The sequence below is a fragment of the Plectropomus leopardus genome, chromosome 12 (genome assembly GCF_008729295.1).
Source record: "Plectropomus leopardus isolate mb chromosome 12, YSFRI_Pleo_2.0, whole genome shotgun sequence".
Lineage (NCBI taxonomy): Eukaryota > Metazoa > Chordata > Actinopteri > Perciformes > Serranidae > Plectropomus > Plectropomus leopardus.
This window is the reverse complement of record NC_056474.1, coordinates 30,924,664-30,943,347: the sequence shown is the minus strand read 5'-3', so window position 1 is coordinate 30,943,347 and position 18,684 is coordinate 30,924,664. Positions and strand designations below refer to the sequence as shown.

The window sequence follows — 18,684 nt, the reverse complement described above, 5'->3', positions numbered from 1 at the left end:
AAAGTCCCCTGGCAGGTGATAGAGTGGTGAAGTAATGAGTCCTAAAAATATGGAAGTCCATTAGCATTTTTGCAATTCCGGTTCCCTCGTCTCAAAGTCTCTGGGTTTTTTGAATGGATTTTCAGTAAAATGCCATAAATAAGGTCTGTGGTTAACACAGGTTAAGGACATTTAGACATTTTATTCTGCAAAACGTCCATATAAACCCCGTTTTTGAACTTTTAAGGTTTTACGTATCTTAAAAAAGGCGGTTGCTAACAAGTGGCTAAATCGGACTACAGTGTCGGGGACATCAGGTGTCATCACACTGGACACAGAAACTACTAGTGAGACTTGCACTTGACATAGCCATGATCATTAGCTAGATCAGGTCACGCTAACAGTAGAGAGTTTTGTAGAAAATTAAGCGCGCTAAATCAAATCAGAAGTTGAATGATTTGCTTTTTGCTTCTAGCGATTTTATTTACGCTTCAAACCCACAAAAGTGGTGTTCATCTGTGAAGATTATCATGCTGAACAAAACGTGTAACTTGAGTTCATTAGCATATCGAAAATTCCATTCAAAAATCCCATACAGTTTTGATGAGGGAGCCAGTGAGATGCTAACTCATCCCGTCATCCCTTCGCCACTCTATTAAAGCAGGGGTAGGCAGAAATTTGGAAAGGGAAAAAAAAACTCTGTCCTAAGCCCCTCCCACCTGATGACCACATACATATGCACACGCTTCATTCAGTAATCCAGTAGTGACGTTTAGCTCAATTAGATAATTTAATAATTTAACTGGATTCCTGTCGTTGTCCCAGTATACAAGCACCGTGGGAGAATCCATTTATTGACAACAACATGTCTGACTTCATCACTGCAGGTGGAGATATCATCTTCTCCCTCTTTCAGCTGGTTGCTATAGATCTTTTTATTTTTACAATCTATGATATGGACTGAATCACAATCATAACTTTTTACTTACAATAACTACAATATGATTCTGTGTGTCCTCCTCAGACTACAGAAAGACAAACTCCAGAGAGCAGTCTGACCACAGAAACTGGCAGTATGAACCAGTCCAGCACCAGTCTAGCCAGCACTGACTCCAGTCAGCCTCCACCCAACAACACTGACTTTGACCAGGCCCTCCAGGAGGCCCAGGACAGCCTGATGAAGGCCATCCCTGATCTAAATGTGTCGGACACCAGAGAGGGTTGCTCTGATTCTGCGTCGGGACAGACCACTTCCTCTGTATCAAAATCAGAGCAGGATGCAGCTCTAGACCTGACACTGCAAGGTGACCATTCACTGAAGACACAACAAGCCTCATGCAATGACTGCATTTTGTTTTTGTTTTTTTTTAAACAGCTCTGTTTGTGTGTGTTTGTGCTGCAGCCTCAGTGGAACAGCAGGAAGACACACCTTCACAGCTGAGTGATGAGGTGGACTCCATCCAGTCACAACCCCCACACACAGGTATGATACTTTATCCACAGACTGTATATAAAGATGGATATAAAGATGATTGATCTTGATTGATCTTGATGATTGATAAAGATGTTTGTTTGTGGCACTATCCACAGACTGTATATAAAGATGGATATAAAGATGATTGATCTTGATTGATCTTGATGATTGATAAAGATGTTTGTTTGTGGCACTAAGTGGTTGATTCACATATTTTTTTATTACTGGAACTAAATGACATCACTCTGTTTGGATGTGTTTAGTTCCAACGGCAGCTTTACAGCTTCCTCCAGCTGTTGTGGAGCCTCCTTCTTCAGCTTCTCCGTCAACTGCTCCTTCATCAGTTGCCTCAGCTTCTCCATCAGCTTCTCCCAGTACAGAGCGCCGCGGCCGGCCACAGGTGGAGAAACCCCGCCGCACCAGTGTGGACAGAGAGATGAAGCAGAGTCCGGACAGGGCTGGCAAGTCTCCTCCACCTCCTCCTCCACGAAGGTCAGTTCATCAATGATGATGGCTTTCTGGCGGCCGTACCTAAGACTAACAACTTTAAATAACCTCTTTTTGTGCCTCTGCGCATAATGTTTTGGGGTTGTTTGTTCATCTGTCGTTCTTCTGTCCATCCTACTCTCATTAACGTGATATCTCAAGAACTCCTCAAGGGAATTTCTTTGACACAAATGTACACTTGGACTCAGCAATGAGCTAATTGGATTTTGGTGGTCAAAGGTTAAGGTCACTGTGACCTCGTCAGTCTCATTCTTGTCTTCGTAATATCTCGAGAGCACCTCGAGGGAATTTCCTCTAAGTTGGCACAAACATCCAAATGATGATTTTATTAGATTTTGGTGGGTAAAAGTCAAGGTGACTGTGACCTGGTCTGTCTTATGCTTGTGAACATGATATCCCAAGAACACCTTGAGAGAATTTTTCCAAATTTGGCACAAACATTCACTGTGACATCATAATGTTCTGCAAAAAAAACCTTTCTGGCCATAATTCAACATCATATCTCAGGAACAGATGGAGAGACATTTGGTCAGATACTGAATTGGTGACACTAATCACCATTAAACTGTTCTGATCTTAGGTATCTTTTGTGCTGTGGGGGGGTGTATGAAGCATCCATGTTTTCACAAACCTGGATGTAAACTGTAAGGCATACAACCGTGAGGTGGTAATTGTAGTTTTTATTATTGTCTTCTCAGGTTCCATTCTGTCAGTTCAGGTCTGACCACAGGAAGGTCAGGAGAGGTGATAATCACCACGAGGAAAGAGCCAATTGGAGGCCAGGTATGTGTGTGTAGGCATCAATCTAAGACCACTGTTTATACTTTTGAAAAACATAGCATAAGTACAAAAATGAAAGGGTCCAAAGTCCTAGCTTGCAAGATGACTAGATGGAAAATTGAAATATTTTACAGTGTCATGTTTTTTCTGCTCTTAGCACTCTTTCTCTGTACATAAAAATGTACAGAGAAGAGGATCAGTAGGGCATTGAAATTCTGGCATGATGATGATGATGATATATTATCCCAGCCTGAGTATATTTCCCAATAACTGCTTTACGATGCACATGTAAAGCTGAAATAAGTTTGAAGTGACTCTGATCCTTTCAGAGACTTTGATAAAGCTTTTATTATTAGAAACACATCACAAAATATTGAAACTAAAGGCTGTGGCTCTTCTTATTGTGGAAAACCTAAATTAAGAATTTCAGAATGTTATTTATGTGGTCTAGCAAAGTTCAATCAGTATCTGAGAACATGAGCTACACTCTCTCAAAACTAGAAACTTGAGAAAGCAGTTTCTAACTTGTGATGTCATAAAGTCTGGAGCTGCTCCACAGACAGTGAACGGGAGCCTAATTTTGTGGACCCACAAAAGCGTAGTGCAGTTCAACAGACCCAAGGTGGGTCCACAGTATTTGTTTTCTTTTTTTATCCCCAAATAAGCTTTGTTTTAAAGTAGAGTTCTCAGTTCTGTGACAGAAAATGTTCCCAAACGCTGAATATGTTTACATGATGTTAGAAAAAGTTGAAGTATTGTGTTAGTCCGACTAAAACTAACACAACTGGTCAGACGGGTGTTTTGGTGGGAACTCCCCCATCGCGGATATCACTACTGTGCAGTTACTCTCAAGCCACCCCCCTTTGATAAATAAAGTATAGTCCCACAACACCGGCACGGAAGCTAAGTGATGTTCTGCTGTGGATTGTCCATAAAACATACTTTAGCCACCTAAACAATATAAGTTTAAGTGTTCACTATATTTGAATGTTGTCTCCTCTTTACATTCCTTAACAGTTGATTGAGGCAGTAGTAGAGCAGCAACTCTGCCGTTCACTGGAGTAAAATGATTGAACGTTTTTCTCAGTCTGGTGTTTTTGATATAACTGCATCAAACCCCCATCAGTAAGGGCTCTTACAGCAAGGTAAAGCAGTGAAAATGTTCTATATACAGTGCACACTTAAGCTGATATTGATTTTTTTTTAATGCAGCTTAAAACTAATCAATGAAGACAGAGTTTACTCAGTGCTGTTTGATTATATATAGACCTGACGTGGTGGTTTCATACCCCAAAGTTATTGTAAATAAAGAGTTGTGACTGTGATGCAGTCTATATCATAGACTGTATAAATAGCAATTATAGCAACTGACTCAAAGAGGGCATATCTCCCATGCATGGTGGAGTCCATCATACTTCTGTCAATGAATGGATTCTCCCCCAGTGCTTTTATACTGGGATAAGGACAGTTTTCCAATCAAATGACCTAATGGAGCTGTAACCGTAGCTCCACTAAACTGTTCATGTAAACATAATGACTGAGAGCATTCCCCTGGCTGCTCTCAGTGTCATCTACATCTTTCGTCTGTGAACGCCGTCCCTGACCATCTGAGGGCACCACAGACTGTTGAGTGTTTTAAAAAGGGACTCAAAACTTTACTTTTTAGCAGAACTTATGACTTTTAAGGGACGTCTTGCTGGTTGCTCTACTTGCCTTTATGCTTCTATTTATGACAATTTAATTTGCTTTTATTTTGTTTGTTTTTTTATCTGTTTTTTTTTTGTACTAATGTTTTTATCTCGTAGCACTTTGGGATTTGTTTCAAACGTAAAGTACATTATAAATAAAATCTATTATTTATCGTCAGTGGAGCAGCTCCAGGCTTTATACCCTATGACATTATAAATTTGAGTTTAAGCACTAGTTTTTGGATATGGGAGAGAGTTGTTCATGTTTACTATTATTTTTGGACTATCTTGGACCATATGAACAATGTATGAATTTTTAACATGGGTGAAGTTCCTCTTTAAGAAACAGCAATCAAACAACACAAAGCAGTTCAGTAATTCTCTGCTGTTTTCACTTCATGAATCTGTTTCAGGCTGAGGAGGAGAAAGAAAAAGACAAAGGGCCGCCTGTGGCTCCTCAGCCCAAACCCCCAAGACAGCCACCAGAGGTCAAACCCAAACCCCAGATGTGTGCTCCTGCACCTCTGGCTGGTTCCACCTCCACCGTCGCTACAGCTGTAGCAAACAGGGAGGATGAGGAGGATGAGGAGGAGGACAACAAATTCATGAAAGAGCTGCAGGTATGTGAAGCAGTCAGCTGTTTTTTTAAACTTAAACATCAAATACTCAGCCAGTATTTTTAAACTAAAATCATCAGTACTTCATTCCATCCTCTCACCTCACCTCTTAACCCCCACCATGGACCCCCCCTCCCCTCTCACCCAGGTGTTTCAGAAATGCCCTGTGAGGGATGTAGGGAGCAGAGGCGTGGTTGCCTCTGAGCTCCAGAGCAGTGAGATGGAGTCTCAGGTAAAAAGAAAAGAGAAAATAAAAGTCTAACAGCACTAAACATTCATGACTCAATTACCACAATAGACCTTATAACTCACACCTCAAAATTTGACTCCCCTAAGCATTGTGTGCTTGTGTGAAAAATGTCACCTGACTTGTAAAATCCACATCACAGTGTGCAGGACAGTTTTCTGCCAAAAAAGATTGTTTTAATCCACAATGCCCCACGTTAGAATTATATGGTTCTATCTGACATTTTTGTCAAAATTGATTTGTTCATATATTCTTATTCTGTGACGTCTTATTAACAATATGTGGGTTTTTCCATTTTGCATTTTTGGACTTTTTATATAGAAAACAAGGGTTAATATCATTTATGGTATTTGGAATGCAAAACTTTGAAGCTCTGATATCTCATAACCACTAAGAAAACAGATAGAACCTTGTAATTCTTAGGTGGCGAATGAGTTAAAAATCTGAATGTGTGTTCTAATCATCTCTAACTAAACTAAACCCACCGTTTCTTCAACCAGTTATTTATATAAGTCATTGTTTTCAGGTAGGGGGCTCGAGTCACACAACTTGACTCAAGTAAGACTGGAGTTACAAATTTGAGGACTTGAGACTTGTTTGGCAAATATTTATAAACTGACTTTGACTTGGTATTCATGACATGAACCTTAAAAGCTGTTGACACAGTAATTGTTCTTGCATGAAAGATTAAACTTTTGCTACAGTTTGGCCTTCCTTTTACATGACAATGGCATATAAGGACCCAAAACTTAAAGCTTTTGAAACAGGGTTCAAGAGTGTAATTTTCTTGAAGACACAACCCCTTCTCTCAGTGTGTAAACTGGCAATGTGCGGATCCTGTGAGAACAGCGACGTCACGGCCGCACTTCGGTGTGTGTGGTGTTGTTCTGTGGTGTGTCATTATAAAGTTAGACCGCCAGCTGCTGGCCTGCCATGCATACTACAGCATTTTCAGTTTTTGTGGATCCGTGTGCACGAGGATCGTTTTTACAATGTTACCATACTAATGCAGTTTTTTAAACACAAAGGAAGACTTTTCCATTTTTAGTTGGGTCGTTCTCATCTAAACTTGTCCTAGATTTGGACTTGAGGCAGATAACTTGAAATAACTTGAAACTTGAAACTTGAAACTTTGTTTTTTAAACATGGTCGGATGATTTCTAGTGCAATGCGCGCAAACCTGGCAACCCGCTAGGATGAAACAGGTCAACACACGATGCAGCTATCACAGAGCCTGAAATAACAAAATTTGGGTTGAATGATTATGTGGTTGATGACAGGAGAAGAGAATAGTAGTATGCAAGGTCTGCAGCTTATAAGTCAGTGACATGACCAAAACATCCAACCTCATCCTTCACTACAAAACCCATAAAGAAAGGTACATGAGTGTGTCTTTTTAGCTTATTGACAGGTCGAACGTTAGCTTTCAGTCATCAGAATTTCACGAGTTGATTGGTGTGATTTGCTTAACTTGAGCAATGACTTGACTTGCCTGCTTGCTTCTCAGCGCGGTAACTTGGGACTTGCATGTGACTTGCACATGTGTGACTCGCTCCCATTGTGTTTGCTCACCTGATTTGTGGTTTGCGGTTTGCAGTGAATATGTTCTTGCTTCTAACTCGCACCAGCTAACATTTCTGCACTCATCAAAGTAATCCATGTGATCTGGAGTAACAGTAGGTGAGTTTTCATTAACCCTCAAATTGCACATATTTGAAATTGTGAATATAAAATATGCCTTATGGAAACAAGTACATTTTGAAAAAACGTAAATTTTTTGCACAGTTTTTACATTCATATGGCGTGGTATTTCAAGCGATTCTAAAAAGCCATATTTCGCACCTAGTTGCTCACCTGGTAGGATGGTTGCTCCAAGTATGAAGTAGCCACGGATTCGATATCGACCTTGAAAAAAACAAACAAAAAACCTCCTTTACATTTTTTCTGATTTTTCAGTCAGGAAATCAAAAATTCATAAAAACTGAACTAGTGCCACCTTTCTTTTACAGCCAGGCCTGTGTCCTTTGTGGAAAACATAGCAGTGAAAACATTGCCAAATTAACTCTTCCAACTGTGCACACAAAAACATTTTTCCTTCTTGCAGTGTGTCCTTTATTTTATTTTCTTTTTGGTCATTTGAACTGTTTAAACTCTCTACCTGCCTTTTTGGATTAATAAACTTCAGCTCTCCACCCTGCTTTGGTTTCTCAAGTCTTTCATTTCCTTTCATCTGGGATGGATCACACTATGCCTGAACATACATCCACATAACAATACAGCATAAACAAAAGCCTTGCATACATCGTTAGTAAAACACAGGTTAAAGTAACACAAAATGATGTCACAACAGTTTAACGTGATGCCATGAAATAGTTACACTAAAAATCCCAACTACACTGAGCATGTACTATCTGCACAATATCAAGAGAAGTACTTTGTACCATAACCTCGAGTCAAGCCGAGCTGTACTACACAGTACAATTTTTGCAATGTGATGTTCAATTTTTATGTGTGATTTATTTGCGCAAATTATTCTGGTTTGTTCCAATAAGACCTTTATAATGACAACAGTCAAACAGCTGGGACTGAACAGGTACGTGAAGCAGGTGCTGCTGGTTTTAAGACTGTTAATGGCTCATCTACTCCCACTTATAAGCTGTAGGTACATTTCTCCCTCCTGTTTGTCAGTAGACCTAATTTCTATGTAAATCTTACATTCCAGCTCTTTACAGTAAGACAGAGATCTGTTATTGAAGAAGGTGACATAAGCTGCGGTGTTGGCCAGAATAAAAACTGGTTTAGAACCATATCAAGACAATCTATATGTTAACAAAAATGCAGCTGGGTATCACAAGCCATTTTCTGCACTGCAGTTACTTCAGTTGTAATGGCTGTGCTGACCTCCTGACTCCCTCAGTGACAGCTCCAACTGTAAAGACTACTGTAAGGCTGTTAATATTTAGTATAAATATGACATGGAGTGAGCACGACATGAGACACTTTTGTTAGTCAGCTAAGTAGTTAAAATTGTAGTAAAAATTGAATAAAGCAATGTTTTTGCAATGATCGATTCCACAGTTGTTGTAATATCAAATTAAGCTCATGTAAACATGAGTCACAAAAAAACACAACTTGCTTACTGCATATTCCTACTTTTCCTCACTTTGTTGCGTTTGTAATAACTTCACCAAGTAGTGAAATCCTCTATAAATATTCTAAACTGTTCTGCAGGGTTGGCATCTGTTAAGCCTTCAGACTCACTGATCTGTACCTCAAACTGGACTTTCAGGATCATACATAATACATAATTGCATATAAAGATGGATGACACGCCCCCACTTACCCCCGCAATGCTGAAGTGTGGTTAAAATATCTGGGATATGGGCATTGCCATTTTGCGATGGTGATGTCATTGTCAATTGAGACTGAAAAGCCTCATGAGCTGTCATGTCATCCATTTTATATACAGTCTAAGCTGGTACCTCACACAACACAACCATCTGCACTGTTTTCACTCTGCAAGAACATCAATGCAATTTTTAGAAAGTATCAGGAACAAGCCAGCAATAAGTGGGTATATGTTTGTTATTGCTGCAGTTACTGAAATTACTGCACAGCACATGCACAGATTTTAGGGATTTGCATGTGCCTCTTGAAGATTGTCTGTCACCCATTATGTGAAACTTGGATACAATATTCCATTTTGTTTTGTATTTACCATACAATGATGACAGTAAGAACAAGAACTTTATCACATTGATTATTGTTTTAAAGGTTTTTATGTAGTTTAGGATTCAATAAGACAATTAATTGATGTGTATTTGTTAGTAATACTAGGACACATAAGACTAAATTCAATTTTTTTTCTTAAGTTAATGAAGTGTTTAATCTTGCCTTCTCTAATTATAGGTGACCAAAGAACTGTCAAATAAAAATTATTTGTCAGGTGGATATAAGCAATGGAAAGGAGAGGTGAGGAAATCTCCAACATCACAATTGACAAATCTGAAGCCTTCTGACCCAGCAACATCTGACCACCAGTCAGCTCATCAGACGGGAATCACAAATGGCTGCCCTCCTAAACTCATAACGGTAGTTGGATTTGAAGAACGCATTGAAGTTAGGAAAGACAATGTAAACCCTGATGAAAAAAAGGAAGCTGAAGAAAGGGTGATTAAACCAATGCCTTCATCAAACTGTGCAACACTAAAGAAGGTGGAGGTACTTACACCTTTAGATTTAAAAGATGTTCAGACTGTCCAGAGGAATGAGGGGGAACCAACACCAACTACAAAGAAAGCAGAGAAGATAGAGGTACCTACACTTGTAGATGTCAAAGATGTTCAGACTGTCCAGAATGAGGAGGGACCAACACCAACCCAAAAGAAAGTAGAGGAGATGGAGGTCATTACAGTTACAACTTCACCAAAAGAAATTGATACTCCTGTGAAAAGTCCTGATTGTATTACCAAGGAGGTTGTTGGACAGGGGTGCTCCCCAGCAACAGCAGAAAAGAAAGTCAAGTTTACAACAATTGTTACTCTACAAAAAGAAAACATTCAAGCTACTGACATCACAAGTCCTGACCACACAAGTGAAAAAGTTGTCAAAGAGGTACCAGCTGAGAAAAAGCCAAATGTAACAGTAGTTGTAACTTTACAAAAAGGAAACACCCCAGAAGATAGCTTGATAGAGTCCCAGCAGGATAAGTCCCGAATCCCAGCTCAGGATTGTGCAGCTTCTACTCCTGTTCTGAAAATTCCCCCACTTCCACCCAGCTCGACTTACAGCCCCAGCATTAAGCAGCAGAACCAGGAGGCAACAGAGCAAGTATCCAGGGATGAATCACAATACACAGAGGAAGGATGTAGCCTGAGCCCTGATACTGGGGACAATGAGGGACCTCCTCCTCCACCACCTCTGACCAGTAAAATCAGCCTTAGAATCTCCAGGTCCAGGAGTCCAAGACTTAAGAAAGAGGAAGACCTAACCATAAGTGGCTCTGACATGCAGACTGCCGCCTGGGACAGCGCTGGTGAAGCTACTTACCTAGATAACGAGAATGAAGGTTTCGAGGACAGTAATGACTTTGATAAGAAACCTATAATCGTAATCTTGAATGAGCCTATGGACATTCAGTCAGCCTACAAGCGTCTGTCTACCATCTTTGAATGTGAAGAAGATCTTGATGGGATTCTCTCTGCAGATAATATTGTGGAAGAAGAAGAGACAAATCAGGAAGAAGAGAAACAGGGCGTGAGAAAAATTTGCATCACCGAAATCGATGCAGGTTCAGACCTTCAAGATGTTACAGGAAATGGTCAGAATTCTCTTAATATGGAACATCAAAGACCTTCAGGGAATAATGGCACAATTCCTGAAAACCAAGACCAGGGCAAACTGGACTTGCTTAAAAAGCCAGAGACCAAAAGGAAATTCAAATTTAAGTTCCCGAAAAACAAACTGGCTGCAATTAGCCAGGCCATTCGAACAGGGACAGCCAAAACAGGAAAGAAGACTGTTGAGGTTGTTGTATATGAGGAAGAGGAGGAGATAGCACTAGACAGCAAGCCAATGAAGGACACAAAGAAGCAAACCAAAGAATCTAAGAGGTTTGAGATCAGCAGTACCAAGCAATTCAACTTTGGCGAAGGCAATGCCACTGACAGAGACATCAAGGTCTCCCCATCCTCTGATACCAGAAACTCAAAGTCCCATAGTCGGGTAGAGAAGCTCTGCAAGAGTGCATTTGATTCTATTGACAGTCTAGAAGAGTCCATTAAACAGTTGGAAATCAGTGTGGACAGCATGTCTACCCCTTCTTCCCCATCCAGCATTGTGTCCTCACCTCCTCAGTCTCCTGATTCTTCCTTTGACTCCACTGATAGAGCTCAGCTTAAAGGCAAAGTCAAACGAGAAAGGGAGAGAAGCCCGTCCAAGAGGCCAGCTTCTCAGATCCTCAAGAGCCCAAATCCACCTCAGAGTAAGAGGGCAAAACCTCAGCCTTCACAAGATACAGGGAAACCCTCCATCAAGAAACAGGTCTGATGTTCCTCTGCCTCCAAAGCTCGCTTGCTTCAGAGATGTTGGGCTGGTGGTGGGCTCTCTACACTGACTGTCTGACTTTAGACATATGTTTTATGTTCTATGATTCTCTTTTTTATTGCCATCGTTCATTTTGTGTTGTCAAGCAATGTAGGGGGTAATTCAGGAGGGACAAACTGACTTGTGCCTCATTTACACTGCATGATGCCAGCGTGACTCAACTCAACATGCTTGGAACTGCTCTTTTTTGGTTTTCCATTAGCAAAAGTTGTTGGGATAGTACCTGGTACCTTTTTGGTACCACCTTGGTCAAGAATCCAAGTCAACTGAGTCGATCGTAGAAGGTGGGGTTAAACCACTGAAGACCACTGACTGGTCAGAGAGAATGGTAGCTAGAGTCATCAGTTGCATGGATATCCTGCATTAACCTGACAGTCTGCAAAACCATGTCATGATCAACTGACAAAGTGCAGTTTCACTATTTGGTTGCCAATGAAAGAGTGGAGCAACACACACTGTTTTGTGTTGAAGATAATGTCACAGCAGTTTCTCGTGGAGTTGCTATGAGGGTCAGCTCAAAAAACATTGACCATGTACTGCAGTGGAGAACAAAACTGAGGAAAACATCTGGTACCAAGCATCACATAGGGTCAAGTCAAGCTGAACCATGCAGTGGTAATGAGACATTGTACTTCTTCTTCCATGTGGCTAGAAAGTTCAGTGTATTTTCTACATAGAATGGCTTCCATTTTAGGTTCAGTGACAAATGCAGTGAACTAATTTCTCAAGGCAGCTTAAGGGACAAGTGCCAAATAAGCTAAATGTGTGTTCAGACTGATCATGAAAAAACAATTTTGCCCTGTGTTATCTGCAAAGGAAAAAGGGACCGTGGGATGGTCTATATTTGTTTGCCAAAATGGACCAACTGTGCTAATGTTAGCTTTAGCTAGCTAGTGATGTACACCCCTTTGGAGTGTGTCTGTGCTCTGTCTTAATGACACCTCAAGCTCTTTCCAAAATATACCAGAAACTTCAGTATTGTTTTTTTTCCCTTAACATCCTTTTCTTACATAAATTGCTCCATACAGCTCATGCAGACAAATCTTTGCCTCATTTCTCGTCACTGAGCGCTAATTCCTGTCTGCGTGCATTCAGTCATGTCTTTGACAATGTTGCTTAATACCATCTAGTATTCTTTAACACTGTCGTTGATATCATTAAAGTATTTTTTGAAGGTATCTTAACTTTTGCCAATTTCAATTAGAAATGATGACTAATAAATCCCACTTATAACAGTGTAAACTACTCAAATGTATATCTTACCTCAAGCAAATATGGGAATCCTTGGATAGCAAAGGTACGACCCCCCTACTCTCCCTTTGATTGGCTAATGCTCAATGAAAGGGGGGCCATTACTTTCGCTGTCCTAATTTCCCTAATTTCCTGCCGCGGTTAAACAACTTGGAGTAAAATGGCTGCTTGATCTGATGCTTTTGCCTTTCCCAGCCAGTCAATATTAACTAATCTTTTGTTCATGCATCTTCTTGTTAGAGCTCCAGCAGCAGCTCCAGCTCCTCTGCTCAGCGATCCCACACCAAGTCTCGCCACTTGTCCTCTTCTGGCTCACCAGAGAAGACTGCTAAGGGCCAGCAGCAGGCCTCCCAGAAGCAGCCCAGCCAGGTAACTTAGCTCTGAGAGACCTGAGCGTAGCACCTCTGAATCAGCAGAGACTGAATGGGAATTACTGTAACACTCCACCATAGACTGTACATAAAGATGGATCACACATCCCCACTTACAAAATCTACAAAAATAAAGCCAAAATATTCCAGATACAGCCAATTTTCCCAGGTCAAAAATATATGTTTTTACATTTGACCAAACAGCTTGAGCTTATTTGTAGGTAAGTATCAAGAAGAGTATTTGCCTACGAATAAGTAGCCTTAATAAGTATGAAATGCTTACCATCAACTGTCAATAGCTTAGAGAAAGAGTGAATAATATTTAATGTTTTGACTTTTTGCAGTGAGTTTTAAATGTGTCATTTCTGTGGTGGTGCATATCTGTCTTATTTTGTGGGTTTCCCCAAGTGCTATCTGTCTGTTTATGTCTGCCTTCACGGTCCTTCACCTCGGCACACTTGTTAGAAGATACACTCCCTGACTTTGGCCCCGTATCCAAAATGAGCTGCTGACATTTTGGAACTCAACACAGTCGGCCATTGACTTTCCAGATCAGAGAGTGGATCTTGAGCTGCATGTAACCTGCATGTTTACTGTGTGCAACCGTTCTTCATCTGGCAGTGAGTTGTGGAGTTATGATTTGGGCATCAAAAACTCTCAGAAACTCTTGTTCCTCAAGCAAAAACACACAGAAGCCAGCATTTACAAAGATGTATAAGCTGAAATATACACTGTTGATGACCATCACATTTCTGTCATGAGAGTATGCCATCCTGTAAGTACTGCATGTATGTTGTGCTCGGTGGCACCATTTTTCAGTGAAATTTGTTTAATCACTATGTCAGAACTTTAATGACATGTTGAAGTGGTTACAAAACAATTCAAGTTATTCTGAAAGAAGAAAAGTATTTTAGGTCTTTTCACATGTTCTGTCACGGACAGTTTGTGCATTAACTTTACTTTTTGTGAGCTGATCCTGATCAGTTGAAGACAACACTGCAGTTTGTCAGTCATGTGTGTTACAACTATGTCTTTGGCCAGGATAGTAAGAAATTTCAGTTCAAAATGAACGTTTGTCCAGTAAAAGAGGAAGGAGTTTCAGTGTGATATGTGATCAGAAGCAAAATGTACAATTTAGCCAATTTAGCCATATTTGTAAGCCTTCATACTGCCAATGACCAAAAATATAAACCCTGCCCAGTGGAGGGTTTCTATTCTTCAGGTCAATGAGTTTGATTTCATTTACTCCAGTGTCAGTGTTGAAAAGCTTTGAGTGAAATTAAAACAGATTAAGATTTAGACATTTCTGCAACAGATTTCAAAGGATTAAATTAAATCATTACTGTCAGGTGAACAACTGGTGTGTTAACAGGTTTCCATCACCATATAGTTGTGAGGATGTTTTCACTGTGCCAGTCAGAACATTTACACGCACAGTTTAGTGGAGCTACAGTTATAGCTTGATTCGGTCATTTAATTGGACTGCTGTCCTTGAGTAGTATGTCCAACTTCACCACGGCATGTGGAGATATGCCCCCTTTCAGCTAGTTGCTATTGATCTATATTAGTTGTACAGTCTATGATAGAGACTGAATCACATTCACAACTGTTTATTTACAATAACTTTGGGGTAGAAATCTGCTGCATCAGGTTGATATAATTAAACAGCTCTGAGCAAACTCTGCTTTCATTGGTTATTTTTAAGCCAAAAAAAAGTCATTATCAAGTTAGCCTAAATTGTGTAGCCTAAATTATATTTAGAATATTTTTACTACTTTAGCTTGATGTAAGATAGCCCTTACCAATGGGGATTTGAAGCTGCTTTATCAAAAACACTAGACGTCATTTTACTTCACAGAACGGCGGAGCTGCTGCTCTGCTGCTGCCCCCATCAGCTGTTGTGTGGAAGCTAAAGAGGAGACACTATTAAAATATAATGGTGGTGTTGGGGGGGGACTTTAAAAAAATTAATTAATTATTATAAAATACTACCTTTCCAAGTTGTATGTTCTGCATCTAAGCCAAAATTAAACACATATGCTTTGGTGCTTATATTTTCAAAAATGCCTGACCCATATTGCAGCACAGGGCGCTGAGTCCAGTTGAAGTCCGACTGAGGTGTTTACGTGATGGAATAGCTTAACTTCTAATCGCATTATCTGGGTGTGCTAATCCAATTTAAAGAAATTCGATTTAGTCCGTTATAGTCGGACTAAGGTGTTTACATGTATTTTAAAAGTCCAGTTTTAGTCTGACTAACACAACAATTGGACTTTTTCTAACATCGTGTAAACGTACTGAATAAGTGGACTGTATGATTTGTAGCCTCAGTAAAGGGACTGTCTGGCCAAAGTGAAAGAAATAACAGGTATGAGTGCTTAAACTGCGTGTTGTCCTCCTCTCATGTGGGCTGTGTGTGGTTGGCTTTGACTTGCCGTGTCCCCTGGTGTCTGTTCACAGGCTGACAGCAGGAGCAGTAGAGCAGCCGGGGATAGTAGCCATTCTGTCGTTGCTTTGCGTGCCTCTAAGATCCCAGCCTTGTGCCATAGCTCTGGGAAACAGCCGTCTGCATCTCTGTCCACTCCTCACTGCTCAGACACCACCGATAGCTTCCAAAACCTCTCCTCTTCCTCTTCCTCCTCTGCTTCTTCACCTTCAGCTCCTTCTGCCTCCTCGGGGAAATACTTTCTTCTGTCTCCCCCTTCAAACGTCTCCAAGTGTCCTTCCCATCCGTCTTCTCCTTCCTCGGCCCAGCGTTCCAAGCAGCAGGCTTTCTTGTGTCCCCTCTCCTCTTCCTCTTTGGTGAAAAACTCCTCAGGTTCCCCACCTTGCTCCACTCCTCCATCCTCCCCCTCATTTTCTCCTTCCCCTCCTTCTCACAAGTCTTTTATCCCGTCTCTGAATCTAAGTCGTCTCCTCCCCTCATCCAGCCACGTCTTGTCGCCATCCCACGCTAACGTCAGCCAGGCCCAGCACGGGCCTCGCAGCAGCAGCAAACGCCAGCAACGCCTCGTCCTCACCTCCACCTCCAGTACCACAACCAGCACCACTTCTAGCACCACCTCCACTTCCCAACACAGCTACTACTCTTCATCCTCCTACTCTTCATCCTCACCCTCCTCTTCCTCCACATCCTCCTCCCTGTCCCCCACCTCCTCATCCTCCTCCCCTCCCTCTCCATCCTCTTCCCTCCTCCCCACCATGGTGAGTCATGGGATGAGGAGCGTCCGAATGTCAGCCTCCAACCCCAGCTCTCCGAGCCGCAGCAAGAAACGCACTGGGAACCAAGCAGGCCGAGCTGTGCGCACGACGGCGGCAGCAGCCTCAAAGGATGCGGTGTGATGTTTTCATCTAAAGCTTTAAAAACATGTAAGTGCAGAAGGGAGTGGGTGGGGCATCAACTGATGAAAAAACAAAAAAAAGCTAAATTGCACTGTGTTCCTACAGCAATATTGTGTGATGTTTACCTTTCGACATTTTTGGATGGGTTGTGGACAAAGAAAAGGCTTGTAAAACCTGGGAGAAAAACTAGTCCAAACCACACTAATACCATATGATGTGCATCTAGACAGTTGCTCCTAGAGCCCAAAACGATACACTGGAATGGTTGAGATTACAGGCTGTTTTTATCTTATCACAAATATTTCTCTGCTGCCGCAACAGACGTACCAAAGACATCCTGACGTCATTTAAAACTGGCTTTCTAAAGTGAACTGCATAGTTTGTCCAATAGGGAGCACTGTTTCTTTAGTTGTTTTTTTTTACTATTGTAAAATGTCCCACTGATAACCCTTTTCCACCAAATTAACTCTGGTTCTTGAAACAGTTCCATTCAGGTTTCTTGTAACCTTGGTGCCATCTGTAGAACCAGGCCACCTCTTCATAAGTTTTGGGCAGAACCATCATAATCAAGCAGGGTTCATTTATTTGTAACTGGCGATTATCTCTTTGAAACCAAAGCAATTTGGTTTGATTTCTTTCACAAACATAGGAAGAAGGCAATAAGCAACGAAAGAAGAAATGACCCAAAAAATTAGCAATAAATTAGTAAAAAAGCAAAACAAAACAGAAAACCTGAAAATTAGTTATGTTCCAAAAACATGATCATAAATATGTAATTATGGTACTTAAAAATATACATTTTTTCCAGAGCTTTTTTTTCTTTTCTCCCTCAATATTTTCACCAAGCAAAAATAATTTTTTAAATCTACTAATTTCCTGCAATTTATTTGTCATACCAAGGTGCTTATTGCCTTGTTTCCCCTTTTTTTTTATAATAATAATAATTTGCTCAATAATAATAAGCTGCTCAAGTATATATGCCAGTTGGTTATCCATTGCATCACATTCTTGGAATGCAGAGCGTACTCAGATGGAGCAGCACAATATCTGGCGTAGTGAAAGTGAAACCTTACCGTCATCCAAGTGCTTGTAAAAGTTTGCAGTCACTCACAGCTGCTGCTCATCTATCGATCTGATCTGATCAGCTCTGAAGGGATCAACAGATCAAATATCCACCCCACAAGTCACAAACTGCTGCAGAGAAAAAAAAACAACTCATGGAGAGCTCTGCCTGCGCTGCGTTCACTGACCCGCATAAACCTTCAAGTTTAGAGAGATTTCAAATGATAGAAAGGGACACGCATTAAAAAATAAATAAATAAAAAAATCCTGTCACTCCGGAGTTATGAACCAACTTTGCAGGTTCTGATCTAATTTATTTTTCAGTCGAAATGCTCCCAATGGTTCCAAATCAGATGCGCAAACTGGAACGAAACCCACTCAGTGTTGGTGGAAAAGGGGTAACAGTACATAAATTGGTCTCAGTTTTCTATTAACCAAATTTTAAAATAATAATGATAATTTTAAGGGATGTGAGTATTTTTAAAATGTAAATTTGTTTATTCATGTATTTATTTTGGGAAAAATTCTAACAATTGCTCAAACTGTCAAAACTTAATATTAACAGTAATATAAGCACAACAGGCTGTCCCTTTTATAAAATGCACTGTGACTGATTTCTAGATGCCCTGTTGTTCTCAGTAACAAGGTAGCTTTATTTCTCTTCAGCAACATAAATTAGTTACACACTAATAATCATGACTACAAATCATTGGAGATGTGATGTGAAGAAGGAAAATGGATTTGACTCCAAAGACATAAAAATTGTGGATAAATTAAAAGCTGTGACTGCTTAACAGTAACATTACCGTGACTAATCTGTAGTCACCTTGTCACTCAGTGAGGCAGAGGAGGCACTGCAAATGAACAGAATCAATCCTACAGCATAGTTTAGGGTGAAGCTACGTGGGCCACGTTCAAATGAATTCAGTTTGGTGTTAGTTTGTACTGATTCAAAGTTGATTTGTTCTGACATTCATTTTAAAGGCATCACTTGCACTCGCTAATTGGACCTCTGCTCAGGTCAAAGGTGTGTGAGGCTCTTCTGGGAATTATTTTAAGTCATGAAATGTCATGCGCCAATAAGAATGATGGTTGTACCATTTAAACAGGTGCAGCAAAATTGATAAGGGAGTAAAGATGTCGGCCGTGCAGTCTGTGCAAACCCACACAGTCTTGAGACTAGCTCTAAACTGCTACTATAAAAAACAAAACCACCTATGTGGGTGTACACAGGTGTGTTGGGCACAGCCCATTCTCATTC

At 40.6% G+C, this 18,684-nt stretch overlaps 1 protein-coding gene across 1 annotated transcript in view; it reads left to right on the top strand.

Annotated features, from left to right (window-relative positions):
• Nucleotides 1–17,011, top strand: part of LOC121951855 (sickle tail protein-like) — a 104,656-nt gene extending 87,645 nt beyond the window's left edge. Inside the window, exons 17-24 of the mRNA XM_042498341.1 lie at nucleotides 1,004–1,283; nucleotides 1,382–1,462; nucleotides 1,717–1,945; nucleotides 2,659–2,743; nucleotides 4,842–5,048; nucleotides 9,202–11,334; nucleotides 12,889–13,017; nucleotides 15,480–17,011. Of these exons, the coding sequence (XP_042354275.1) occupies nucleotides 1,004–1,283; nucleotides 1,382–1,462; nucleotides 1,717–1,945; nucleotides 2,659–2,743; nucleotides 4,842–5,048; nucleotides 9,202–11,334; nucleotides 12,889–13,017; nucleotides 15,480–16,361 (4,026 nt within the window). The 3' untranslated portion in view covers nucleotides 16,362–17,011. The remainder of the gene's footprint in view (nucleotides 1–1,003; nucleotides 1,284–1,381; nucleotides 1,463–1,716; nucleotides 1,946–2,658; nucleotides 2,744–4,841; nucleotides 5,049–9,201; nucleotides 11,335–12,888; nucleotides 13,018–15,479) is intronic.
• The last annotated feature ends 1,673 nt before the right edge of the window (nucleotides 17,012–18,684 follow it).